At 45.7% G+C, this 26,417-nt stretch overlaps 1 protein-coding gene across 1 annotated transcript in view; it reads left to right on the forward strand.

The window, feature by feature from the left end:
- The first annotated feature begins 8,292 nt into the window (after positions 1-8,292).
- Positions 8,293-26,417, forward strand: part of TBCE (tubulin folding cofactor E) — a 74,196-nt gene continuing 56,071 nt past the window's right edge. Inside the window, exons 1-3 of the mRNA XM_012459887.2 lie at positions 8,293-8,376; positions 13,305-13,435; positions 20,738-20,822. Coding sequence (XP_012315310.1) covers positions 13,336-13,435; positions 20,738-20,822 — 185 coding nt within the window. The 5' untranslated portion in view covers positions 8,293-8,376; positions 13,305-13,335. The remainder of the gene's footprint in view (positions 8,377-13,304; positions 13,436-20,737; positions 20,823-26,417) is intronic.

Genomic DNA, 26,417 nt, shown 5'->3' on the forward strand with positions numbered 1-26,417 from the left:
AGAGAATTGCTTGAACCAGGGTGGCAGAGGTTGCATTGAACCAAGATCATGCCATTGCACTCCAGCCTAGGCAACAAGAGCAAAACTCCATCTCAAAAAAAAAAAAAAAAAAAAGAGGCCAGCTATGGCTGGATGTGGTGGCTCACGCCTGCAATCCCAGCACTTTGGAGGCTGAGGCAGGTGTATCACCTGAGGTCAGGAGTTCAAGACCAGCATGGCCAACATGATGAAACTCTGTCTCTATAAAAAATACAAATATTAGCCGGGCATGATGGTAGATGCCTGTAATCCCAGCTACTAGGTAGGCTGAGGCAGGTGAATCTCTGGAGCCCAGGAAGCAGAGGTTGCAGTGAGCCAAAATCATGCCATTGCACTCCAGCCTGTGCGACAGAGTGAGACTCCATCTCAAAAAAAAAAAAAGGAAGGAGAGACTAAAATGCAGACTGCGAGACTGCCCTTCAAAATAGAAGAGGGAGGCAGAACTGGGTTCTCTGCTTCAGAGTCACAGGCTGCAATCCCGGTGCTAGCCAGGGCTAGGTTCTCCTCAGAGGCTCTTCTAGGGGAGGATCCAATTTCAGGCTCCCATGGCTTGATATAATTCATTTGCTTTCAGTTGCAGGATTCATAGTAGATTGCTTCTTTGAAGCCAGGAAGAGAGGAAGAGAGACACAGACACAGAGAGAGAGAGGCAGGCTGTAGTACCAGACAGCTAGCAAGACAGCCTTCAGTCTTAGAAAAATGTAATCATAGAAATGACATCCCATCATTTTTGTCATGGTCCATTGGTTAGAAGCAAGTCATGGACCATGTCACACTCAAGGAAAAGGGATTATACAGGGGCTAAATACCAGGAGGCAGGGGTCATGGGGTCACCTTGAAATCTGTCTCAAGGGTGTATAGATTTGTTTTTGTTTTGTTTCATTCTGGCAGTGGTAAGGAAGAGAGTATGAAAAGGTAGGAGCAGCTGTCTGTACATTGGATGAAAATATGCTGAAATTGATGGGGACAAGTCCAGTCTAACCCCACCCCAACTCTGACTTCAGTCATGCCAAAGAAAGAGATATGGAGATTGGAGTTATTTCCTCACCATTTTCTAACTTAACTGCCTGCAGAACACTCTGTAGATCTACTGAACAATACAAAAAGGTGAAACAATAGAATGCGGAAGGCTAGGTGTGACAGCTCACGCCTGCAATCCCAGCGCTTTGGGAGGCCAAGGCCAGCCGATCGCTTTGAGCTCAGGAATTCGAAACCAGCCTGGCCAACACACCAAAAACCCATCTCTACTAAAAATACAAAAATTACGCGTGCTGGCGCAGGCCTGTAATCCCAGCTACTAAGGAGGCTGAGGCAGGAGAATCGCTTGAACCTGGAAGGCGGAGGTTGCAGTGAGCCAAGATTGCGCCACTGCACTCCAGCCTGGGCAACAGAGTGAGACTCGGTCTCCAAAACAAAAATGAAAAAGAATGCAGAAGAGGTTTGGGTTGTAGTGAGTTTAACTCTTGTGTTTGTGATCAAGGAAGTTACAGCAAACAGGTGAGAGTTCAGAAGATTTTCAGGAGGGCTGAGATAAGGTGGAGGAAGCCACAGGTTCCAGACTTTAGAGGCAAAAATGAAGGGTGATAGGGTTTGGATATTTGTTCCCTCCAAATCTCATGTTGAAATATAATCCCCAGTGTTGGAGGTAGAGCCTAGTGGGAGTGATTCTATCATAGGGGTAGATCCCTCATTAATAGTTTGACATCATCCTCTTGGTGATAAGTTAGTTCTCCCTCAGTCGGTTCATGGAAGATCGTTATTTAAAAGTATGTGGCACCTCCATACTAGCTTCTCTTGCTCTGGCTCTTGCCGTGTGACACGCCTGCTCCCACTTTGCCCTCCGCCATAATCGTAAGCTTGCTGAGGCCCTCACCAGAGGCATATGCCAGCACCATGCTTTGTGTACTGTCCAGAACCATGAGCCAATTAAATCTCTTTTCTTTATAAATTACCCAGCCTTAAGTATTTATTTTATATTTATTTTTTATTTTTTTGAGATGGAGTCTTGTTCAGTCACCTAGGCTGGAGTGCAGTGGTATGATCTCAGCTCACTGCAACCTCTGCCTCCTTGGTTCAAGCCATTCTCCTGCCTCAGTCTCCTGAGTACCTGGGATTACAGACGCGCGCCATCACACCCGGCTAATTTTTGTATTTTTAGTAGAGACGGGGTTTCGTCATGTTGGCCAGGCTGGTGTCGAACTCCTGACCTTAGGTGATCTGCCCGCCTTGACCTCCCAAAGTGCTGGGATTTCAGGTATGAACCCCTGAGGCTGCCCAAGTATTTCTTTATAGCAACACAAGAACAGCCCAACACAGAAAAAACCACTAGTCATCCCATTCACCCCTTTCAGTTTCACAACTCATCCAAAATAACCTCTCAGTGTTTGTCATTTGTTTTGTTTTTGTTTGTTTGTTTTGAGATGGAGTCTCGCTGTGACGCCCATACTGGGGTACAATGACATGATCTTGGCTCACTGCAACCTCCACCTCCCAGGTTCAAGGAATGCTCCTGCCCTAGCCTCCCGAGTAGCTGGAGCTACAGGCGCATGCCACAACACCTGGCTGATTTTTGTATTTTTAGTAGAGACAGGGTTTCACCATATTGACCAGGCTGGTCTTGAACTCCTGACCTCAAGTGATCTGCCTGCCTTGGCCTCCCAAAGTGCTGGGATTACAGATGTGAGCCACCATGCCTGGCCCTTGTTTTTTTATACTTAGCATAATTATTTCGAGATTCATACATGTTGTTGCATAGATCAACCATTCACTCCCTTTTATTGTGGAGGAATATTCCATCTATGAATATACTACAATTTATTCATTCATCTGTTGATAGACATTTGAATTGTTTCCTCTTTGGGGTTTATCACAAATAAAATTACTGGCCAGGCACGGTGGCTCATGCCTGTAATCCTAACACTTAGGGAGGCTGAAGTGGGAGGATCGCTTGAGCCCAAGAGTTCAAAACCAGCTTGACCCCTCCTGGGGTCCCTCACTCTTACCCACAGTTCTACCCTGGTGGGGTGGCTGGTGGGGGAATTGTGTCTGGACCACCAGTGGGTCCCAAGGGTTAGGGGCTGCCTCATCTGTGGGGGTCCCAGGTGGGAATAAGCAAAACCACGAATGCGCTACCCCCTTTTCAGTATCAAGCTCTGGGATTGGTGGTACTCCCCCAACAAAGATGTCTAACATTCCAATGGGTGATAGGAACCTATCCTCTGTTTCACCACGAGCCACCTTCCCCCATGTGGCACCAAACCTGCCTCCCCCATCTGCCCAAGCACCCTCAACAATGCATCAGCAGCTGGGCATGGTGACTCATGCCTGTAATCCCAACACTTTGGGAGGATGACACAGAAGGATCACTTGAAGTCAGGAGTTCAAGACCAACCTGGCCAACATGGTGAATGGGACCCCATTGGGTTACTCAGGCACCTTGCCACCAGCAGACCTTCAAGCCAGCCTTGCCCACTGTGGGACCTGCCACCTGCAAGCCCTCAGGTGTCATCTCTGTCACTACCACCTGTAGCCCCTGCCTCAGGGTTACCCCTAAGCACCAGATGGATCAACAGGAGCTTGCTGAGGAATATGAGACCCCTAAGAGCACAGTGCTCCCAGCCTGCAGCCCCCACTTCCTCCTAAGGAGGTAGCCCTGCCCAGCCATGCCAGTCAGTCAGCCAAGTGAGTGGGTATGAGAGGGTGGGCCTGGAAGGGGAGTTACAAAGGGGCGAGAGAGTGGCACGGGGGGCCTTGTGTTTATGTGGTGGTTTGTTTTTGTTTTTGTTTGGGACAGAGGTTTTTTTTGAGATGGAGTTTCACTCTTGTCGTCCAGACTGGAGTGCAATGGCGCAATCGTGGCTCACTGTAACCTCTACCTCCCTAGTTCAAGCGACTTTCCTGCCTCAGCCTCCCAAGTAACTGGGATTACAGGCACATGCCACCACACCCTGTTAATTTTGTATTTTTAGTGGAGACGGGTTTTCTCCATGATTATCAGGCTGGTCTTGAACTCCTGACCCAGGTGATCTGCCTGCCTTAGCCTCCCAAAGTGCTGGGATTATGGGTGTAAGCCATCACATCTGGCCTATGTGGTGTTTTTATTTTTTATTTATTTATTTTTTGAGACGGAGTCTCACTCTGTCACCCAGGCTGGAGTGCAGTGAGACTCTTGGTTCACTGCAACCTCCACCTCCCAGGTTCAAGCGATGCCTCAGCCCCCTGAGTAGCTGGAATTATAGGTGCATGCCACCACGCCCAGCTGATTTTTGTATTTTTGTAGAGACGGGATTTCACCATATTGGCCAGGCTGGTCTTGAACTCCTCATCTTGTGATCCGCCTGCCTTGGCCTCCCAAAGTGCTGGGATTAAAGCGTGAGCCACTGCGCCTGACCCTATGTGGTGTTTTTTATTTTATTTTTTATTGAGACAGGGTCTTGCTCTGTCACCCAGGCTGGAGAGCAGTGGTGTGATCATGGCTCACTGAAGCCTTGAACTCCTTCGCTCAAGCGATCCTCTCACCTCGGCCTACGTGCCTGGAGCTGGGACAACAGGCACATGCAGGAGCAACAGGCTACTTTTTTTATTTCTATTTTTGTAGAGCTGAGGTTTTGCATTTTGTTGCCTGGGCTGGTCTTGAACTCCTGGCCTCCAGTCATCCTCCTGCCTTGACCTCCCAAAGTGCTGAAATTACAGGCATGTGCCACCACGCCCGCCCTATGTGGTGTTTTTTGAACAATTAATGCAGTGAAAGGGATTTATAAACAGATGCCTGGTTGTTTTAATTTCCTCTGGAAAAAACTTCCTTAAAAAGTCTTAAGGGCCGGGCGCGGTGGCTCATGCCTATAATCCCAGCACTTTGGGAGGCCGAGGCGGGTGGATCACAAGGTTAAGAGATGATTGAGACCATCCTGGTCAACATGGTGAAACCCCGTCTCTACTAAAAATACAAAAATTAGCTGGGCATGGTGGCGCGCGCCTGTAGTCCCAGCTACTTGGGAGGCTGAGGCAGGAGAATTGCTTGAACCTGGGAGGCGGAGGTTGCGGTGAGCCGAGATCCAGCCATTGTACTCCAGCCTGGGTAACAAGAGCGAAACTCCATCTTTAAAAAAAAAAAAAAAGTCTTAAGGCCAGGGCCCCTCTCCCTGCCTTATCTTGCACCCCAAAGCCTTCCTGCTCCATGCCTGAGTGGTTGATGCCTCGACTTTCCTACAACTCAAGGACTTTGCAGCCTGCACAGGATCTGATCTTTCTCTGCTGGTGACAGACAGGCTCTTAGCAGCTTCCAGATTGTCGCCAATCTGGAAGGCCCCTCCTGTTCTACTCTCTGTCACCTCTTCGTATCCCCCCTTCCAGGCCCACCCACTCATACCTGCTCACTTGGCCTACTGATTGGCATGGTTGGGCACCACTACCACCTTAAGAAGGGGATGAGGGCTGCAAGCTGGGAGCACTGGGCTCTAGGGGGTCTCATAGTCCTCAACCAGCTCCTGTTTGATCTGTGTAGATTTATTTATTTACTTACTTAATTTTTTTGGGGATGGAATCTCGCTCTGTTACCCAGGCTGGAGTGCAGTGGCCTGATCTTGGCTCACTGCAACCCCACCTCCCAGGTTCAAGTGATTCTCCTGCCTCAGCCTCCCAAGTAGCTGGGACTACAGCTGCATGCCACCACACCCAGCTAATTTTTATATTTTAGTAGAGACAGGGTTTCACTATATTGGCCAGGCTGGTCTTGAACTCCTAGCCTTGTGATCCGCCTGCCTCGGCCTCCCAAAGTGCTGGGATTACAGGCGTGAGCCACCGTGCCCGGCCTTTTATTTTTATTTTTAGTTTTTGAGGCGGAGTCTCACTCTGTCACTCAGGCTGGAGTGCAGTGGTGTGATATTGGCTTACTGCAACCTCCGCCCCCCCAGGTTCAAGCAATTCTCCCACCTCAGCCTCCTGAATAGCTGAAATTGCAGACAGGTGCCACCATACCCGACTAATTTTTTTTTTTTTTAAGACTGGGTTTCACCATGTTGGTCAGGCTGGTCTTGAACTCCCGACCTCAGGTGATTCACCCACCTTGGTCTCCAAAGTGCTTGGATTACAGGTGTGAACCATCGCGCCCGGTCATACCTGACTAATTTTTGTATTTTTAGTAGAGACAGTGTTTTACCATGTTGGCCAGGCTGGTCTTGAACTCCTGACCTCAAGCGATCACCCACCTTGGCCTCCCAAAGTGCTGGGATTACAGACATAAGCCGGCACGTCTGGACTTTTTATTATGTTTTTTTGAGACAGGGTCACACTCTGTCACCTAGGATGGAGTGCAGTGGCATGATCTCAGTTCACTGCAACTTCCATCTCCCAGATTCAAGCGATTCTCCTACCTCAGCCTCCCAAGTAGCTGAGATTACAGGCATGCATCACCAGGTCCAACTAACTTTTGTTAGTAGAAACCAGGTTTTACCATGTTGGCCAGGCAGGTCTTGAACTCCTGTCCTCTGATAATAGACCTGCCTTGACCTCTCAAAGTGCTGGGATTACAGGTGTGAGCCATGGTGCCTGGTCTTGTGGGGCTTTTAGAAGCTGCAGCTGTGCCCTCCCCACTAGCTGGGGCTGGGTGGTCTCAGGCTGCTTTGGCCAGCCCCTGGCAGGTTCTGAGCACGTGCTGCCTCCGCCCCAGCCGGGTTCAAGAAACACCTGAGCCTGGCTTTGACTGCGCAGGTGCAGCGACTTGTACTTGATGCCACTGAAAGGCGTCCCGCGGGCCAAGAAGCAGGCGGACACCATGGAGGAGGCGCAGCGCCAGGAGGAGCAGCACACCAAGGAAGTGAGCAGGAGGATGAACGGGACTGCAAGGAGTGGGGGCTACAGCCTGCGAGGTGAGTGCCTCAAGAAATGTGCCTAATTTAAAAGCCAAGCAGGCCAGAGCCGTGGCTCACACCTGCAATCCCAGCACTTTCAGAGGCTAAGGCTGCTGGATCAGGAGGTCAGGAGTTCGAGAACAGCCTGGTCAACAAAGTGAAACTCCGTCTATGCTAAAAATTAGCCGGATGTGGTGGCACGTACCTGTAGTCCCAGCTACTCCGGAGGCTGAGGCCGGAGAATCATTTGAATCCAAGAGGTGGAGGTTGTAGTGAGCCAAGACTGCATCATTGCACTCCAGCCTGGGCAACAGAGCGAGACTCCACCTCAAAAAAAAAAAAAAAAAAAAAAGCCAAGCTGTTTTCCAGAATGTTTGTGTCAAGTCACATTCCCAACAACATGAGAGAGCCAAACAGTATGAGTGCTCCAGTTCCTCCATACCCTTATCAACCCTTAGTATGGTCAATCATCTCATTTATTTTCATTTTGAGACAGGGTCTCAGTTTTTCGACCAGGCTGGAGTGCAGTGGCATGATCACAACTCACTGCAGCCTCGACCTTCCAAGCTCAAGTGATCCTCTCTCTTCAGCCACCTAAGTAGCTGGGACTACAGGCTCACACCACCATGCCTGGCATGTATATATATATGTATATACACACATTGGTAGAGAACGGGTCTCTATGTTGCCCAGGCTGGTCTCCAACTCCTGGGCTCAAGTGAGCCTCCCACCTTGGCCTCCGAAGGTGTGGGGATTACAGGCGTGAGCCACTGTGCCTGGCCGCTTGGGTGAAATTTTGAGTCAATAAAAAACTTTCTTGAGACAGGGTCTGGCTCTCTTGCCCCAGCTGGATTGCAGTGGCATGATCTCGGCTCACTGCTGCCCCTGCCTCCTGGGTTCAAGCAATAAGCGTTATTGTGAGTCAGCCAACAAAGAGACAGGAGTCCAGCTCAAATCTGCCTCCTGTGCTATTCTGAAGTCAGTACTTTTTACATTTTTTATTTTTTTGAGACGGAGTCTCGCTCTGTTGCCCAGGCTGGAGTGCAGTGGCATGATCTTAGCTCAGGCCACTGCAACCTCTGCCTCCCGGATTCAAGCGATTCTCCTGCCTCAGCCTCCCGAGTAGCTGGGACTACAGGCCTCAGCCACCGCGCCCGGTCGAAACTGAATCTTTTACGGGATTTAACTCACTTCCGTGGTACCTAGTAAACAGGAACACGCGCGTTCCCTGGGTTGCTCTGCCATCCCAGCTTTCAGCAATGGGAAATCGCTTGGACCCCCGCTCAGAGGCGGGGCTTGGGGTAAGAGGCCACTTGCCTCCAACGTTGTCGCTGACTTTCACGTCTATGCTCCAGTGGCCGTAGCTCACTTCCGTAGAGGCGGGACTTCCGGCCTTTCTACCGCACTTCCGGCCAGAGCTTAAAGCTTTTCTGCTGGACAGTGTGCCGGAGGTTCCGCGGCTCAGAACATCTGGGCTCTCCGCGCGCAGGTAAGTTTCAAAGGTTCGGGGAGCTTCCGGAACGAGCGTTCCTGGCCGGTGAGTCTCCCTGCAGTGCTCTCGGCCTTTTCTTTATTCCGTTCCTGGAATCTTCCCAGATTGCCAGAGCCGGGCGTTGCCTGCTCCCTGCCACTTTGACCCAACCCAGTTGTGCCGGCCCGGAGTGCGAAGGCGAGTGCGTGTGTGCCGGGAGGCGGGCCAGCTGGCTGGGTTGGGACCAACCCTCTCCTCCTGGAAGGCTTTATTTAGGAGTAGCCGGACGTGATCCCTTGCATTTTAAGCTTCTCTCGGAGAATTGGCATGTCACTTTGGAAGAGGTGAATATGATACAGGCGACCAACACCTTTTACAAGGTGTCCTCTTAGAGGAACAGCCCCGTCGTTCCGAATCACTTAATATTGGTTATGACGGAGAAATAACGTTAAGTAGGTGGAGAGCACTTAAAGCAACTATTTTTTTGTTTGTTATTTTGAGACAGAGTCTTGCTTTGTTGCTCAGGCTGGAGTGCAGTGGCACGATCTTGGCTCACTGCAACCTTTGCCTCCCGGGTTCAAGTGATTCTCCTGCCTCAGCCTCCCGAGTAACTAGAACTACAGGCATGAGTCACCACGCCCGTCTAATTCTTGTATTTTTAGTAAAGACGGAGTTTCTCCATGTTGGCCAGGCTGCTCTCGAACTGCTGACGTCAGGTGATCTGCCCGCCTCGGCCTCCCAAAGTGCTGGGATTAGAGGTGTGAGCCACCGCGCCTGGCCTAAAGTAACTATTTTTACTTCGTGTTTACTACCAAATGGGGACTGTTCTAAGTTGTGGGTGGATCCAAATGCTTGTATGATAGCTTTATCCTCAGAGAAGCAGTCTTGGCGGGAAGACAGGGTTAACAAATTGCCAAACTGTTAGAGAAAGTTAGTGGAGGTGGAGATGAAGAGAGAGGACTTCTCTTTTGTCTGGCATTAATAAAGCCATGGCCACTGACTTTTGATATTTGTTTTATAACGTTTTTCATCTTTTAAAGTTTTAACTTGTTTGTATGCTCATAATTTATGTGCTGTTGTAAGCAGCATATCCCTGGGGTTTTTTTTTTGTTTTTTTGTTTTTTAAATCTAAGTGGATAGCCTTTCTTTTTTTTTTTTTTTGGAGACAGAGTCTTGCTCTGTTGCCCAGGCTGGTGTGCAGTGACCCAATCTCAGCTCATTGCAACCGCTCTGCCTGCCAGGTGCAAGCAATTCTCCAACCTCAGCCTCTTGAGTAGCTGGGATGACAGGCATGCAACACCACGCTGTTAATTTTTTTTTTTTTTTTTTTTAATTTTGCCGTGTTGGCCAGACTGGTTTCAAACTCCTAACCTTAGGTGATCCACCTGCATTGGCCTCCAAAAGAGCTGGGATTACAGGTGTGAGCCAGCATGCCCGGCCCAGCCTGCCTTTTAAGTGGCAGGTTTGTTGGACTTACATTCATTGTTACTATTGTAATATTGGTTCGGATCAAAATCTTTGGTGTCATCCCTGATTAATCTCTTTCATATATATCAGCAAATCCTATGGACTCTCCACCTTCAAAATCTGTCCACACTCCCAAGCTCTTCTCATCACCTTCACTTGTTCAAGTTACATTGTGTCTCACTTGAATTACTGCAGCAGTTTCTGCTCTTTCCTCTTTCAGTCTGTTTGTTTCACAGCTTCTCGATTGATCCTTCTAAAAACCATGGCAAAACCTGGTCTCTGCGAAAAGTACAAAAATAAGCCAGGCGTGGTGGCGGGGGCCTGTAATCCCAGCTACTCCAGAGGCTGAGACAGGAGAATAGCTTGAACTTGGGAGGCGGAAGTTGCAGTGAGCCAAGATCGCACACTGCACTCCAGCCTGGGTGATAAGAGTGAGACTCTGTCTCAAAAAAAGAAAAAATCAGATTTATGTCTTTCTTTTCAAAAATCCTCCAAGGACTACACATTTCACCCAGAGTAAAAGCCAAAGTCTTTAGAGTGGATTATTCATATGAAGTTTTATATAGCGTGGCTCTGCTTCGTTTCTGATCTCATCTTGTTCTAATCTCCTGTTTGCTCCACTCTGTGGCCTCCTCAAGCACATCCTAGTCTCAGGATATTTTTACGTGGTATTCCTTTCCCTCATATGTCCACATGGTTCAGTTCTTTACCTCTCTCATATTTTGGGGACTATTACCTTCTCAGGGAGGCCTTCTCTGACAAGCCACTGTCATCTTTAACATATCCATTGCACTCATTATCCTTGTGCTTATCATATGACATACCATGTGATAGTCATTTATCTGGGTTATTATGTTTTCTGTCACTGGCATAGAGGGTTTATTAGGGAAAGTGTTTTTATGTTTTGTTTACTGCTTTATTCCCTTTTTTTTTTTTTTTTTTTTGAGGCAGAGTCTCACTCTGTTGCCCAGGCTGGAGTGCAGTGGTGTGATCTCTGCTCATTGCAACCTCTGCCTCCTGGGTTCAAGCAATTCTCTGCCTCAGCCACCCGAGTAGCTGGGATTACAGGCACCCGCCACCATGCCCAGCTGATTTTTGTATTTTTAGTAGAGACAGGGTTTTACCATGTTGGCCAGGCTGATCTTGAACTCCTGACCTCGTGATCCACCTGCTTTGGCCTCCCAAAGTGCTGGAATTACAGACATGAGCCACTGTGCCTAGCCTTTTTTTTTTTTTTTTTTTTTAAAGATCTCTTATTGTACTTCCTTGTAAAATCCATTACTATTATATTCCAATTGCCTAAAATAGTATCTGGCTTTTAACAGACACTCCATAATATAATTGTTGACTGAATGAATTTGGGGTTTTTGCACCATCTTCTACACTTTGTATTTTCTATGCTTTATTCCTCCCTTCTTGTCTTCCTCCCCCCACCTTTTTTTTTTTTTTTGAGACAGAGTCTCCCTCTGTCATCCAGGCTGGAGTACAGTGGCACGATCTCGGCTCACTGCAACCTCTGCCTCCCGGGTTCAAGTGATTTTCCCACCTCAGCCTCCTGAGTAGCTGGGATTATAGATGCGTGCCACCACAGCCCAGCTAATTTTTGTATTTTTAGTAGAGACAGGGTTTCACCATATTGGTCAGACTGGTCTCAAATTCCTGACCTCAGGTGATCCACCCACCTCAGCCTCTCAAAGTGCTGAGATTACAGGCATAAGCCACTGTGCCTGGCCCCTCCCCCCCCCCTTTTTTTAGATGGAGTTTTGCTCTTGTCACCCAGGCTAGAGTGTGGTGGAAGCATCTCCGCTCACTACATCATCCACCCACTTGGTTCAAGTAATTCTCTTGCTACAGCCTCCCGAGTAGCTGTGATTACAGGTGTCCGCCACCATGCCCAGCTAATTTTTATATATTTAGAGACAGGGTTTTACCACATTGGCCAGGCTAGTCTCCAACTTCTGACCTCAAGTGATCCGCCTGCCTGAGACTCCTAAAGTGCTGAGATTATAGGCATGAGCCACTACGCCTGGCCTTTTTTCATATTTTTTGCACAACAGGGTCTCGTTCAGTTGCTCAGACTGGAGTACAGTGGTGTGCTCGGGGCTCACTGCAGCCTCGACTTCCTGGGCTCAGGTGATTTTTCTTTTTTTCTTTTTTTTTGAGACGGAGTTTCGCTCTTGTTACCCAGGCTGGAGTGCAATGGCGCGATCTCAGCTCACTGCAACCTCCGCCTCCTGGGTTCAAGCAATTCTCCTGCCTCAGCCTCCCGAGTAGCTGGGACTACAGGCATGCGCCACCATGCCCAGCTAATTTTTGTATTTTTAGTAGAGACGGGGTTTCACCATATTGACCAGGATGGTCTCGATCTCTTGACCTCGTGATCCACCCGCCTCGGCCTCCCAAAGTACTGGGATTACAGGCTTGAGCCACCACACCCGGCCTAATTTTTGTATTTTAATTTTTAATTTTGCTCAGCATACTGAATTGAATCTGATCATAATTTTTAGTTTTGTTTTCTTTTTTTTATTTATTTTTTGAGACAGTGTTTCTTTCTTGTTGCCCAGGCTGGAGTGCGATGGCATGATCACAGCTCACTGCAATCTCCACCTCCCAGGTTGAAGCGATTCTCCTACCTCAGCCTCTCAAGTAGCTGAGATTACAGACAGGCATGTGCCACCATGCCCAGCTAATTTTCTATATTTAGTAGAGATGGGGTTTTACCATGTTAGCCAGGCTAGTCTTGAACTCTTGAACTCAGGTGATCTGCCTGCCTCGGCCTTCCAAATTTCTGGAATTACAGGTGTTAATCCCTGTACCCAGCCTGTTTTAAATCTTTTTGTTTGAGATAGGTCTGGCTCTTTTGCCCTGCTTAGAGTGTAGTGTCTCGATCTCGGCTCACTGCAACCTCCGTCTCGCTGGTTCGAGCCATTCTCCCACCTCAGCTGGGACTGCAGGCATGTGCCACCATGCCTGGCTAATTTTTGTACTTTTTTGTAGAGATAGGGTTTTACCATGTTGTCCAGGCTGCTGTCCAACTCCTGGGCTCAAGCAATCTGCCAGCCTTGGCCTCCCAGAGTGCTGGGATTATAGGTATGAGCCACCATGCTTGGCCTAATTATAATTTTTTTTTTTTTTTGAGACAAAGTCTCGCTCTGTTGCCCAGGCTGGAGTGCAATGGTGTGATCTCTGCTCAACAGGAGTTGGGGACCATCCTGGGCAACATGGCAAAACCCCTTCTCTACTGCAAATACAAAAATTAGCTGGGCTAATTGTGGTGACACACATCTGTGGTCCCAGCTACTCGGTGGCTGAGGCACAAGAATCTCGACTCTAAGAGGTGGGGGTTGCAGTGAGCCAAGATTGTACCACTGCACTCCAGCCTGGGTGACAGAGCAAGAGTCTGTCTCAAAAAAAAAAAAAAAAAAATCCTTTAAAGGAATTTTATTAAGTTCTTATCAGTGTTGTATTTTTCTTCCTAGATCTTATATTTTGGATTCTGGATATATTATAATGAGTGACACGTTGACATTGGATGTCATTGGTCGAAGAGTTGAAGTTAACGGAGAACATGCAACAGTACGTTTTGCTGGTGTTGTCCCTCCTGTGGCAGGTAAGTAATTATTGTGTGTGTGTGTGTGTGTGTGTGTGTGTGTGTGTGTGTGTGTATTTTGCAGCTGTTTCAGTGTAGGCTTCTCAATAGCACTTTATACCACAAATTTGAGGAAATTAACCAATTTACAGATGCCTCCTGTATCCAGTTTTATTTGAGTGACAGTATCCTGTGGTATCTATGATTTTGTTTAATTATATGCCATTTAATTATTTAGTGTTGCTATCTTTATAAAATGAAACTTAAAATATCTTCTGAGGAAACTTTAAACAGCTGGAAGTCTTAACCTCACAACCTTCAACTCAAGTAATTTTTTTGAAATTTCTTTTGTTATTAATCCATATGTGTAGGTGTCTAATACAGTTTAAATTGATATACAATTTTTGTTACCTTTTTTAAACTTATTTTTTGGTATAAATTTATGTTTCTACAGCATTATTTTGCTTGTATTTCTTTCTGATTACATTAGTATAGTATATATAGTTTAATTGTTCTCCATTTTGGTTGTTAATTTCTGGTTTATAGAGTAAATAATAATGTAGTAGACTTAGTCATAAGTCTTAGTCAACACAAATCTGACTGTTTTCTATGTATTACAATTGGCCTGAATCGGTACAGGGGCCTTGGTGATAGATTTAGACCACACGTTCTCAAAGTGTGGTCCTTGGCCAGTGTCAGCATCATGTGGTTAGTTGTTAGTAATGCTGGTTCTTGGGCCTCACCAAGAATCAGAAACTGTGGTGGTGGGACCCAGGAATTTGTATTTTAAAAGCCCTCCAGGGGATTCTTTTTTTTCTTTTTAAAGTAAAAGCAAGTTTATTAGGAAAGTAAAGGAATAAAAGAATGGCTGCTCCATAGACAGAGCAGTCCTAAGGGCTGCTAGTTGCCCATTTTCATGGTTATTTCTTGATGCGCTAGACAAGGAGTAGATTGTTCATGCCTCCCCTTTTTAGATCATACAGGGTAACTTCCTGCTGTTGCTATGACATTTGTAAACTGTTATGATGCTGGTGTGAGTGTAGTAGTGAGGACGACCAGAGGTCGCTGCTCATCGCCATCTTGGTTTTGGTGGGTTTTGCTGGCTTCTTTACTGCAATCTGTTTTATCAGCAAGGTCTTTGTTACCTGTACCTTGTGCCAACCTCCTATCATATCCCGTGACTTAGAATGCCTTAACTGTCTGGGAATGCAGCCTAGTAGGTCTCAGCCTTATTTTACCTAGCTCCTATTTGAGATGGAGTTGCTCTGGTTCATACAACTCTGACATTTCCCCCCTCCCTTTTATAAGAGAACCCTTAATCCTAAAGGTTGCAGAGGGATGAAGATCCATCTTCTGTAACTTCTTCAGGCTGAAAACGGACAATGATATTCCTATTAGGAGCTCAGTCAGAAATCATTAGTATGGTAAGAGCCATTCATGACTTTTTTTGAGATGGAGTCTCCCTCTGTTGCCCAGGCTGGAGTGCAGTGGCAGGATATGGGCTCGCTGCAATCTCTGCCTCCCAGGTTCAAGTAATTCTTCTGCCTCTGCTTCCTGAGTAGCTCGGATTATAGGTGTATGCTGCCATGCCTGGCTAGTCCCCAGCTAATTTTTGTATTTTTTTGTAGAGATGGGGTTTTACCATGTTGGCTAGGCTGGTCTTGAACTCCTGACCTCAGGTGATCTACCCGCCTCAGCCTCCCTACAAGTGTTGGGATTATAGGCACGAGCCACTGCACCTGGCCCCATTCATAACTCTTGAGTTCTCACAAAAGGCGATATCTGGGCCAGGCATGCTGACTCACACCTATAATCCCAGAACTATGGAAAGCTGAGGCAGGCAGATCACAAGGTCAGGAGTTTGAGACCAGCCCGGCCACATGGTGAAACCCCGTCTCTACTAAAAATACAAAAATTAGCTGGGCGTGGTGGTGGGCCCCTATAATCCCAGCTACTTGGGAGGTTGAGGCGGGAGAATCACTTGCAACCAGAAGGTGGAGGTTGCAGTGAGCTGAGATTGTGCCACTGTACTCCAGCCTGGGCAACAAGAGCAAAACTGTCTCAAAAAAAAAAAAAGAATAATTATTTTTCACATAAGCTTTTTTTAAGTGGGCTTTGATGAACTCTGTTCCATAGAAAGAACCTCAGATAAGACTTTTTTTTTGGAGACATAGCCCCACAGTCCTGCTGTGTTGCCCAGGCTGGAATCCAGTGGCACAATCTCGGCTCACTGCAACCTCTGTCTCCCAGGTTCAAGCAATTCTCCTGCCTCAGCCTCCTGAATAACTGGGATTACAGGCATTTGCCACCACACCCAGCTAATTTTTTTTGTATATTTAGTAGAGACGTGGTTTCACCATGTTGGCCAGGTTTGTCTTGAACTCCTGATCTCAGGTGATCTGCCTGCCTTGGCCTCCCAAAGTGCTGGGATTACAGGTGTGAGCTACTGCACCAGGCAAGATTTTTTTTTTCCCCTTTGTTATTTGGAAGGGCAAGACTTTTTTAAAACCAAGCCTAGCCATGGGTTTGTACCATTAAATATCTATCAGCTGAGTAAATTCCTCCCCTCTTGGCCTCCCAAGATAATTGGGGCTCCTGGGCCTGTGAGAAAGTGACATTTTTTACTTACCACAGGTCAGGAACCCTGTATAGAGACTGTGGAGACAAGGTGTGAGATATTTCCCCAAGGGGCTGTTATTGGCTTTGCAAGTCAAGTTTGATTCCTTAAAGGGAAGCTTGTCATTCCAGTTAAAGCCTTGGTAAAATAAGCAGTTTTTTCAATTGTGTCCTGTTACAAAAGTAAACAGATTCTTCGCCAGGCACAGTGGCTCACGCCTGTAATTCCAGCACTTTGGGAGGCTAAGACGGGTGGATCACCTGAGGTCAGAGGTTTGAGATCAGCTTGCTAACATGGTAAAATCCCGTGTCTACTAAAAATACAAATAATTAGCCAAGCGTGCACACCTGTATCCTAGCTACTCAGGAGGCTGAGGTAGGAGAATTGCTTGAACCTGGGAGGTGGAGGTTGCAGTAAGCCGAGAGTGTACCACTGCACTCTAGTCTTGAGGAAGACTCCGTCTCAAAAAAAAAAAAAAAAAAAAAAAAAGCAGATTCTTATTGCGCTTATGCAAGTAACTATATTGTCATAAATTAAGAATACTTACAAATAGTTTCCAAATTCTGGAGAAGTCAGGTAGAGGAAACAAATATGCTTCAAATTTTGTTTACAGGAGTATACTTCACTCAGTTTTTTTTTTTTTTTTTTGAGAAAGAGGTTTCCTCTTGTCACTCAGGTTGGAGTACAGTGGTGTGATCGTGACTCACTGCAACCTTTGCCGCCTGGATTCAAGCAGTTCTCCAGCCTCAGCCTCTGGAGTAGTTGGGCACCTGTCACTATGCCTGGCTAATCTTTGTATTTTTTGTAGGAACTGGGTCTCACCATGTTGGCCAGGCTGGTCTTGAACTCCTGATCTCAGGTGATCTGCCTGCCTTGGCCTCCCAAAGTGCTGGGATTACAGTGAGCCATTGTGCCCGCCTACTCAATTGTTGAAAGCTGGAAATAGCTCAAAAGCAAAGTTTTCTTGGTTCCCAAGTCGGCCAATCAGTGCTGCAGTCTATTTCCTTTGTGTCAGGGGGTTTCTTCAGTATCATCCCTTCCGTAGTTCACTAGAAACACGTTACCAGACCCTACCACTTACCTAAACTTAGCCTTTGGATCAGGGATTTCCACACTATAGTGCCTTCAGTGGTCACCAGAAAGTTGTTACAGGAAAAGGGTCTCAATCCAGACTCCAAGAGAGGGTTCTTGGATCTCATGCAAGAAAGAATTCAGGGCAATTCTGTAAGGTGAAAACAAGTTTATTAGGAAAGTAAAGGAGTAAAAGAATGGCTACTCCATAGACAGAGCTGCCCCTCCAGGGCATTCTGATGTGCAATAAGGTTTGATGAAAGCCATTGAACAAGATACATGTGGACTCTGCCTTCATGGAGGTGGTGGAAGTCTTTAACAAATACTTAATATCACAAGGGTTTTTTCTTTCCTGGTATTGAAACTCTGTCTGAAGAAAGAAAAAAAAAAAAAAAAAAAGAAAACAAATCACCTGACCTCAGGTGATCTGCCTGCCTTGGCCTCCCAAAGTGCTGGGATTACAGGGGTCAGCCACTGCACCCAGCCCCATTCTACTCTCTATCTCCATGAGTTCAATTGTTTTTATTTTTTAGCTCCTACAAATAAGAGAACATGCGAGGTTTGTCTCTGTGCTTGGCTTATTTCGCTTAACATAATGACCTCCATTTCCATCCATGTTGTTGCAAATGATAGAATCTCATTCTTTTTTAAGGCTGGATAGTACTTTATTGTGTATGTGTTGATTTATCCATTCATCTGTTGATGGACACTTAGGCTGATTCCGAGCCTTGGCTATTGTGAATAGTGCTGCAGTAAACATGGGAGTGCAGATGTCTCTTTACTGGTTTCCTTTCTTTTGGGTATAACTAGCAGTGGGATTGCTGGAACATAAAGCAGTTCTATTTTTAGTTTTTTGAGAAATCTCCAAACTGTTCTCCATGGTGGTTGTACTAATTTACATTCCCACTAATGAAGTGTGAGGGTTCCCTTTTCTCCAGAATTTGTTATAGCTTGTCTTTTGGATAAAAGCCCTTTTAACTGGGTTGATGTGATATCTCATTGTAGTTTTGATTTGCATTTCTCTGATCAGTGATGTTTAGCACTCTTTCATATACCTGCCTCCCATTTGTGTGTCTTCTGTACAAGAGAAATGTCTATTCAGCTCTTTTGCCCATTACTTTTTTTTTTTTAAACTCAGTTGCCCAGGCTGGAGTGCAGATCTTGGCTCACTGCAACCTCCACCTCCTGGGTTCAAGGAATTCTTCTGCCTCAGCCTCCCCAGTAGCTGGGATTACAGGCGCCTGCCACCACACCTGGCTAATTTTTTGTATTTTTAGTAGAGACAGGATTTCACCAAGTTGGCCAGGCTGATCTCGAACTCCTGACCTTGGGTGATCCACCGGCCTCAGCCTTCCAAAGTGCTGGGATTATAGGCATGAACCACTGAGCCCAGCCTTTTGCCCATTTCTTAATTGGATTATTAAATGTTTTACCTATTGAATTGTTTGAGCTCCTTATAATAGTCTGGTTATTAATCCCTTATCAGATGAGTAGCTTGCAAAAATTTTCTCCCATTCTGTGAGTTGTCTCTTCACTTTGTTGGTTGTTTCTTTTGCTGTGCAGAACCTTTGTGATGGATTATTTATTTATTTATTTATGTATTTGAGATGGAGTCTCGCTTTGTCATCCAGGCTGGAGTGCAGTGGTTTGATCTCGGCTCACTCAACCTCCACCTCCTGGGTTCAAGTGATTCTCTTTCCTCAGGCTCCCGAGTAGCTGGGACTACAGGTGCGTGCCACCACGCCTGACTAATTTTAGTATTTTTAGTAGAGATGGGGTTTCACTGTATTAGGATGGTCTGGATCTCCTGACTTCATGATCCGCCCATCTTGGCCTCCCAAAGTTCTGGAATTACAGGTGTGAGCCACTGCACCGGGCCAGATTAATTACTTTAAATTCTTGTGATGTCAGTGAAGTTGGTCCTGATTATGATTGGCTTTTCATGTGGCTTGAGTCCATAGAGAATAAGAAACAAAGTAGGGTGACCAGAGTAATCAGGTTTATGTGACAGCTTTATTTATCACTGTAAATTAATAAACCTGTCCGCTAGTGTCTGGTTCAGTCTTTCATGCATTTGGAATTTCCAAATTGAGGCTATCAGTGTTTGTTCACCGTGGATGTAGAAAGCAAAAATCTGGATTACACTGGATTACACCACATCCTGGGATCTGACTGGTAAGGTAGGTAGGCCTGCCCTTATACCACCTCTGTCTACTTTCTTATTCATACTGGGTTTTTGTTTTTTGTTTTTTGTTTTTGAGACAGAGTCTTGCCCTGTTGCCCATGCTGGAGTGCAGTGCATGATCAATCTTGACTCACTGCAACCTCCGCTTCCTGGGTTCAAGAGATTCTTCTGCCTCAGCCTCCTCAGTAGCTGGGATTACAGGTGCCCACCACCAATCTGGGCTAATTTTTCTTTTTTTTTTTTTCCTTTTTCTTTCTTTTTTTTGAGACTGAGTGCCTCACTCTCTAGCCCATGCTAGAGTGCAGTGGTGTGATCTCGGCTCACTGCAACCTCCTCATCCTGGGTTCAGGCAATTCTCCTGCCTCATACTCTTGAGTAGCTGGGATTGCAGGCATGCGCCACCACGCCCACCTAATGTGTGATATTTTAACCTATGTTTATTTTAAACCCAAAGAACTTATTTATATTGTCTGTATGAATTTAAATTTAGCCATATATTTACTCTTTTCTTGCCTTTTATCTCCCCCCAGATCCCCCCTCCATATCTTTAGGCTTCTATCTGGGATCATTTTCTTTTTCCTTAAAGACTACCTTCATTGGGTTTTTCTTTGCTGAAATTGAAGGAAAAAATTATTTTTCTTTCTTTTTTTTGAAATTTTTATTGTGGCTACATATATAACATAAAGTTTGCCATTTTAACCACTTGTTAATTTAAAATTTTAAATTGTGGTAAAATACACGTAACGTCAAATTTATCATCTGAACCAGTTTTGAATGTACAGCTTAGTGGTAACTACCCTGGGAATCTCATATAGGTGGAATACGGTGTTTGTCCTTTTGTGGTGGCTTATTTCTCTTAGCGTAATGTCTTTAAGGGTCAATCTTGTTCAGTGTGCTCAATAAATTTGAACCTTTTTTGTTTTCTGCAGTGGTGGTTTTTGTTGGCTTTTTCACCCAGACATGCTATTTTGTTTGCTGATTTTTTTTTTTTTTTTTTTTTTTGACACGGAGTTTCGCTCTTGTTACCCAGGCTGGAGTGCAATGGCGCGATCTTGGCTCACCGCAACCTCCGCCTCCTGGGTTCAGGCAATTCTCCTGCCTCAGCCTCCTGAGTAGCTAGGATTACAGGCACGCGCCACCATGCCCAGCTAATTTTTTGTATTAGTAGAGACGGGGTTTCACCATGTTGACCAGGATGGTCTCGATCTCTTGACCTCGTGATCCACCCGCCTCGGCCTCCCAAAGTGCTGGGATTACAGGCTTGAGCCACCGCGCCCGGCCTTGTTTGCTGATTGAAGTCCTGAGTGTTAGGCTAACTTGTCAATTCCCAAAGACATCTCGTCCTCCTCACGTGGTGTCTGTGTGATATGGTTTCCATTGTTTCTTGGTATTTGCTTGCAGAAAAATGTATCATCATCTGTTACTCATTTGGTTTTTCTTGTTCTGCTAGGACCCTGGTTAGGAGTAGAATGGGACAATCCCGAGAGAGGAAAGCATGATGGGAGCCACGAAGGGACTGTGTATTTTAAATGCAGGTAACTTTTCATTATGAATCAGCATGGCCATTTAGTCAAGATTATATCTAATAGTTGAATAAGGAGAGACGGAGAGGAAGAAACGGTTGGCTCATGGAATAGTTATATTATAGAATTTGTTGTATTCTAAAAAGGCAGTTATTTTATTTGTGGTGTAATTGCTGTTTGTAGAATGTTTCCCTTTTTAAGAAAAATTCTGATGACCTTATGGGTGGCATTGCTTTCTTGTCCTTTATTGTTTTTTGACAGTCCTTTAAATTGGATGAATGTAAAGCTTTCTAGCTCATTACCAATTTACAATCCAGTAAGTGAATAATAGAAAAGAGAAATAGCTTAGATATCCAGTAAGAAGGAATTGATTACACAAAATATAGAATATCTGAATAGTGGAATACTAAGCCACTCTTAAAAAAATTCTTCTCATAGGAAGAGTTACACGTTACATTGCATTTTTTTTTTTTTTTTTTTTGAGACGGAGTTTTACTCTTGTTGCCCAGGCTGGAGTGCAATGGCACGATCTCTGCCTCCTGGGTTGAAGTAATTCTCCTGCCTCAACCTCCCGAGTAGCTGGGATTACAGGCATCCATCACTATGCCTGGCTAATTTTGTAGTTTTAGTAGAGATGGGTTTCTGCATGTTGGTCAGGCTGGTCTCAAACTCCTGACCTCAGGTGATCCACCCGCTTCAGCCTCCCAAAGTGCTGGGATTTCAGGCGTGAGCCACCGTGCCCTGCCTGCATGTCTATTAATATTTTCGATCACCTAATATCAGAAAAACTGTGTGAAGCTCTGAAAAGGGTGCTGGGGAGCCTTCAGGCAGAGCCTGTCTTCTAAATTTTTGTTATTGATTTTTATTAGTTTTCAAGTTCTCAAAAGGATCTTTCTCTAGTAAGCTGTTTTTTCTTAAGTGTGGTTCAGTGAAGACAGTATTGCCCTAGAAATCAGGAGGCCTCTAATTTGTTTATAACAATCTTGTTTGTTTGGTTGGTTTATTTATTTGTTTATTTTTGAGACAGTATCTCACTCTGTCGCTCAGACTGGAATGCAGTAGCATGATCATGGCTCACTGTCACCCTGAACTCCTAGGCTTAAGTGATCTTCCTGCCTCAGCCTCCTGAGTAGCTGGGACCACGGCATGCACCAGCACACCCAGCTAATAAAAAAAATAAATTTATAGAGATGAAATTTCGCTATGTTGCCCAGGCTGGTCTCAAGCGATCTTCCTACCTTGGCCTCTCAAAGTGCTGGGATTACAGGTATGAGCCACTGCGCCAGTCCTGCTTTTAATAGTCTTTATGATGGTCCTCGAACAAGACAAACTTACCTTTAAAATGAGGATCACAATTAGATAACCACATAGCATATCTCCTGGTCTACTATTCCATAATTTTAGAAAGTCAGGATGTTCTTAAAAGGCCAGCTATGGCTGGGTGCGGTGGCTTGTAATCCCAGCATTTTGGGAGGCTGAGGTGGGCTGGATCACCTGAGGTCAGGAGTTTGAGACCAGCCTGGCCAACATGGCGAAACCCTGTCTCTACCAAAAATATAAAAATTAGCCGGGTGTGGTGGCAGGCGCCTGTAATCCCAGCTACTCTACTTGGGAGGCTGAGGCAGGAGAATCACTTGAACCTGGGAGGTGGAGGTTGCAGTGAGCCAAGATCATGCCTCTGCACTCCAGCCTGGGCAAAAAAAAGCCAGCTATGCTTGCAGACTTGCCAGCTCTGAATCTGTCAAGACTTACTTGAGGATTATAGGAACAGGTTATGAGTTTAGGAAGAAATATTTTAGCCAGGTTCACAGATTCCTTAGGTACCTGGACCAGGATCACCTCGAAAACCCTCCAGTGAAAGGACTTTTGTTTTGGAGACAGAGTCTCGCTCTGTTGCCCGGGCTGGAGTGCAGTAGCACGATCTCTGCTCACTGCAACCTCTACCTCCCTGGTTCAAGCAATTCCCCTGCTTCAGCCTCCCGAGTAGTGGGAATTACAGGTACACGCTGCCATGTCTGACTAATTTTTTTGTATTTTCAGTAGAGATGAGGTTTCACCATGTGGACCAGACCGGTCTCGAACTGATCTCAGGCAATCTGCCCATCTTGGCCTCCCAAAGTGCTGGGATTACAGGCGTGAGCCACCACGCCCAGCAAAAGGACTTTTTATTTGGAACTTACACCAGCCTACTTCCTTCTTCTAAAAGCTTGCCCAGATTGTCCATAATTTCACGGGCCCTCATGGTCCCTGGATACAGTGATATTTTCAAAGTCTTGGTTACTCTGAGCATAAAAATCAAGAATTTCTTCAAGTCCTGGTTGATGCAGGATTTGTCCTGAAATGCTGATGGGAGGCCTTGGTTCAGGGATATTGACTTAGTGTAGTCATGCATTGCTTAATGAAGGGGATGTCTTCTGAGAAATGCCTGTTAGGTGGTTTCGTCTTTGTGTGAACATCATAGCCTACTACATGCCTAGGCTACTGTATGGCATAGCCTATTGCTCTGAGGCTATGAACCTGTACATCATGTTACTGTGCTGAATACTGCAGGCAATTGTAACGCAGTGGTAAATATTTAAACATAGAAAAGGTACAGTAAAAATACAGTATAAAAGATAAAAAAAATTAAGCAGTGTGGGATGGTACGTGTCCATCCCACGTACCAGCTACTTGGGAAGCTGAGTCATTAGGATTGCTTACGCCTGGGAGTTTCAACACCAGCCTAGGCAACACAATGAGATCTCATCTTTAAAAAAAAAAAAAAAAAAAGATAGAAAATGGTACACCTGCATAGGGCCCTTAGTGTGAATGGACCTTGTAGGACTGGAAGTTGCTCTGGGTGAGTGTGTGAGTGGTGAGTGAATGTGAAGGTTAGGACACTCTTGTACCCTACTGTAGACTTTATAAACACTATATCCTTAGGCTACACTAAACTTAAAAAGAAGTTTTCCTTTCTTTTTTTTTTTGAGACAGTTTCACTCTTGTTGCCCAGGCTGGAGTGCAATGGCGCGATCTCAGCTCACTGCAACCTCCGACTCCCGGGTTTAAGCAATTCTCGCCTCAGTCTCCCAAGTAGCTGGGTTACAGGCATGCGCCACCATGTCCGGCTAACTTTTGTATTTTTAGTAGACATGGAGTTTCTTCATGTTGGTCAGGCCAGTCTTGAACTCCTCTACCTCAGGTGATCCACTCGCCTTGGCCTTCCAAACTGCTGGAATTATAGGCGTGAGCCACTGTGCCCAGCTGTTTTTTCTTCCTTTAATAACAAATTGACCTTAGTTTCCTGTAGTTTTTTTATTTTATAAACTTAAATTTTTCTTTTTTGAGATGGAGTCTTGCTCTGTTGCCCAGGCTGGAGTGCAGTGGCTCGATCTTGGCTCACTGCAGCTGCCCAGGTTCCAGTGATTGTCCTGCCTCAGCCTTCAAAGTAGCTGGGATTACAGGTGTGTGCCACCAACACCCAGCTGATTTTTGTGTTTTTAGTAGAGACAGGATTTCACCATGTTGGCCAGGCTGGTTACAAATTCCTGACCTTGTGATCCACCTGCTTCAGCCTCCCAAAGTGCTGGGATTACAGGAGTGAGCCACTGTGCTTTGCATTTTTTTTTTTTTTTTTTTTTAGACAGAGTCTTGCTCTGTTGCCCAGGATGGAATTCAGTAGTTTTATCTTGGCTGGCTGACCTCAGCCTCCACCTTCTGGGCTCAAGGGATTCTTGTGCCTCAGTCTCCTAAGTAGCTGGGATTGTGGGCATGTATCATGACACACAGGTAAGTTTTGTATTTTCAATAGAGACAGGGTTTCTCCATGTTGGGCAGGCTGGTCTTGAACTCCTGAGCTCAAGTGATCACCCGCCTTGGCCTCCGAAAGTGTTGGGATTACGGGTGTGAACCACCGCATCCAGCCAACTTTTAAATTTTTAAAATTTTTCACTCAATTGTAATAACTTAAAACATCAGTATATCTTCAAACATCAACACTTTGTACAGCTGTACACATTTTTTTTTTTTTTTTTGAGACGGAGTTTCGCTCGTTACCCAGGCTGGAGCGCAATGGCACAATCTCGACTCACCGCAACCTCCGCCTCCTGGGTTCAGGCAATTCTCCTGCCTCAGCCTCCTGAGTAGCTGGGATTACAGGCACGCGCCACCATGCCCAGCTAATTTTTTGTATTAGTAGAGACGGGGTTTCACCATGTTGACCAGGATGGTCTCGATCTCTTGACCTCGTGATCCACCCGCCTCGGCCTCCCAAAGTGCTGGGATTACAGGCTTGAGCCACCGTGCCCGGCCCTACACTTTATTTTATAAGCGATTTTCTATTTTTAAAATATATATATTTTTTTTACCTTTTAAACTTTTTTGTTAAAAACAGACACCAACACACATTAACCTAGGCATACAGTCCAGACCACAGTATCACTGTCTCCCACTTCCACACCTTGTCCCACTGGAAGGTCTTCAGGGGCCATATAACATGCATAAAGCTGTCATTTCTTTTTTTTCTTTCTTTTTTTTTTTTTTGAGATGGAGTCTTACTCTATCACTCAGGCTGGAGTGCAGTGGTGCAATCTCGGCTCACTGCAACCTACACCTCCTGGGTTCAAGCAGTTCTCCTGTCTCAGCCTCCTGAGTAGCTGAGACTCTGATTTTTGTATTTTTAGTAGAGACAGGGTTTCATCATGTTGGCCAGGCTGGTCTTGAACTCCTCACCTCAGGTGATCTGGCTCAAAGTTCTGGGATTACAAATGTGAGAGCCACTGTGCCCGGCCTGAGCTACCTCACCCGGCCATCATCTCTCACAATAACAATGCCTTCTTCCAGAATACCTTCTGAGGGACCTGCGTGAGGCTGGTTTACAATTAACTTTTTTTTTTTTTTTTTTAAATACAAGGAGTTGGCTGGACTCTGTGGCTCACACCTGTAATCCCAGCACTTTGGGAGGCCAAGGCAGGAGGATCACCTGAGGTCAAGAGTTTTGAGACCAGCCTGGCCAACATGGTGAAACCCAATCGCTCCAAAAATAAAAAAAATTAGCCGGGCATGGTGGCGCATGCCTGTAATCCCAGCTTCTCAGAAGGTTGAGACACAAGAATCACTTAAACCTGGAGGTTTGCAGTGAGCCGAGATCACACCATTGCACCCCAGCTTGGTTGGCAGAGTGAAACTATGTCTCCAAAAAAAAAAAAGAAAAACAGAAGACATACCTCTAAAATGATGATAAAAAGTATAGTATAGTAAACACTTAAACTAGTAACATCACCATTTATTATTATCAAATATGTGCTGTACGTAATTGAATGTGCTATACTTTTATGTGACTGACAGCACAGTAGGCTTGTTTATACCAGTATCACCACAAACACAAGTAACATGTTGCACTACAGCATTAAGATGGCTACAACTTCACTAGGAGATAGGAATTTTTCAGCTCCAGTGTGATTATGGGACCACCTTAGTATATTCGGTTTGTTGCTGACCTACATATCATTATGTGGTGCATGCCTATATTCGAATTCTTTTTTTTTTTTTTTTGAGACAGAGTCTCAGTGGCATGATCTTGGTTCACTACAATCTCTGCCTCTCTGGTTCAAGAGATTCTGCTGCCTC

Source organism: Aotus nancymaae, unplaced genomic scaffold (genome assembly GCF_030222135.1).
Source record: "Aotus nancymaae isolate 86718 unplaced genomic scaffold, 86718_ANA_hifiasm-v0.15.2.pri h1tg000032l_0, whole genome shotgun sequence".
Taxonomy (NCBI): domain Eukaryota; kingdom Metazoa; phylum Chordata; class Mammalia; order Primates; family Aotidae; genus Aotus; species Aotus nancymaae.